The sequence below is a fragment of the Atheta coriaria genome, unplaced genomic scaffold (assembly GCF_025399875.1).
Source record: "Atheta coriaria isolate IRGN ID8LTWV9N9 unplaced genomic scaffold, Caltech_Dcor_3.1 contig_123_pilon, whole genome shotgun sequence".
Lineage (NCBI taxonomy): Eukaryota > Metazoa > Arthropoda > Insecta > Coleoptera > Staphylinidae > Dalotia > Dalotia coriaria.
Window position 1 is genome coordinate 1 of NW_027045633.1, and position 1,622 is coordinate 1,622.

The 1,622-nt window shown below is 38.0% G+C and overlaps 1 protein-coding gene across 1 annotated transcript; it reads left to right on the forward strand.

Annotated features, from left to right (window-relative positions):
• Positions 1-1,002: 1,002 nt before the first annotated feature.
• Positions 1,003-1,404, forward strand: LOC135803011 (uncharacterized; the record flags this gene model as incomplete). The annotated part of the gene is made up of 1 exon (XM_065316643.1): positions 1,003-1,404. A coding segment is annotated over exon 1 (402 nt), but the record flags the coding sequence as incomplete, so codon positions are not given.
• Between the last annotated feature and the right edge of the window lie 218 nt (positions 1,405-1,622).

The window sequence follows — 1,622 nt, forward strand, 5'->3', positions numbered from 1 at the left end:
AAGTTCCATCACAAGATAGCGATGAAGAGGAAGAAACGATTACCGTTTTTGAGCACACGTACGATGAACTCAAGAACCAAGATTGCATTGAAAACGATAATCCCATCACGGATAGTATGGAAGAAATTTTTACTTGTGATATTTCGATCGGTCTTGAAGACAATTAACGCAGAACACTTGGTCTATCGCGAAGGGCGTATCGGAAGACAATCCATTAAATTTTGGAATAGTGCGTGTGGATTAGGCCTACTTGGGATACCACGATAAAAAAACAAACGCGCCACGTACTCTACCTCATGGTGGTGTGGAAATGAGTTTTTGGAAAAATTAATCTTGAAGTAGATTTTGCGGCGCCCGTACGCTAAAACTATTAATTTTACAAGAAAAAGGTACTTACATAAATTATAGGAAATTTTCTCTAATTTAATTTATTATATAGATATATTTATCGTAAAATGAGTCGGAAAGGAGATATGGTCAAAAAACTGTTTTTTGACACCATTTTTCCAAGATGGTGGCTCGAGCGAACAAGATACGAGGTCGCAAAGTTGAAATTCGTAAAGAGCACCTCGAAATCTATATGAATACCAATTTTCAACAATCCCGCACTATTTTCCAAGCAAAACTACCAAATGACTGGGCTAATATTGGTATGCCGCAATCATGGTTAAAAATAAAGCCGGAGTTGATTGGCTATCAGGGTTTATAAAACGCAACCAATCTTTATCCATACGTACACCTGAAGCTACGAGCCTAAGTAGACCGACGTCGTTCAATAAATGCAATGTTAATAATTTTTTTTCTAAATTGAAGGACGTGTTAGATCGATATAAATTTTCCTCTTCACAAATTTGGAACGTCGATGAAACAGGCGTTACTACAGTACAAAAACCAAGAAAAATATTGGCACCAAAAGGTTCGAAGCAAGTTGGCTCCATAACATCAGCAGAAAGGGGAGTTCTTGTGACTCTTTGTGTAGCAGTAAACGCAGCAGGAAACTCGATGACATGCATGTTCATCTTTCCAAGAATTAAATATCGGGACCATTTTGTTCGCGATGGACCTGCAGATTGCATCGGTGCTGGCAACAAGAGTGGCTGGATGACTGGGGTTGAGTTCAGAATTTTTATGCAACATTTTATCAAGAGTGTAAAACCATGTCCATCAAATCCTGCGCTACTATTACTGGACAATCATTCATCACATTTGGATATAGAAGTTGTTGAGATGGCTAAAGACAACAATGTGGTGTTGCTGTCCTATCCACCACATTGTTCTCATAAGCTTCAGCCGTTGTATGTTGGGGTATATGGACCATTTAAAAATTATTATGCTAGTCAACAAGATGCTTGGATGCGAAATCATCCGGGTAAAACCATGACTATCTACAATATTCCATCAATAGTGAGTAAAGAACCTAGAACAAGTATATGATACAATACCATCACATGATGTAAAACTAATAATAGGCGATATGAACGCAAAAATTGGCAAAGAGTTAGAATACCTAGGAACCATAGGTAAACATAGCTTACATAACAATACGAACAACAATGGGGAAATGCTGATAGACTTTGCCTCAAGCAAAGGCATGACTATAAGCTCAACAATGTTCCCTCATC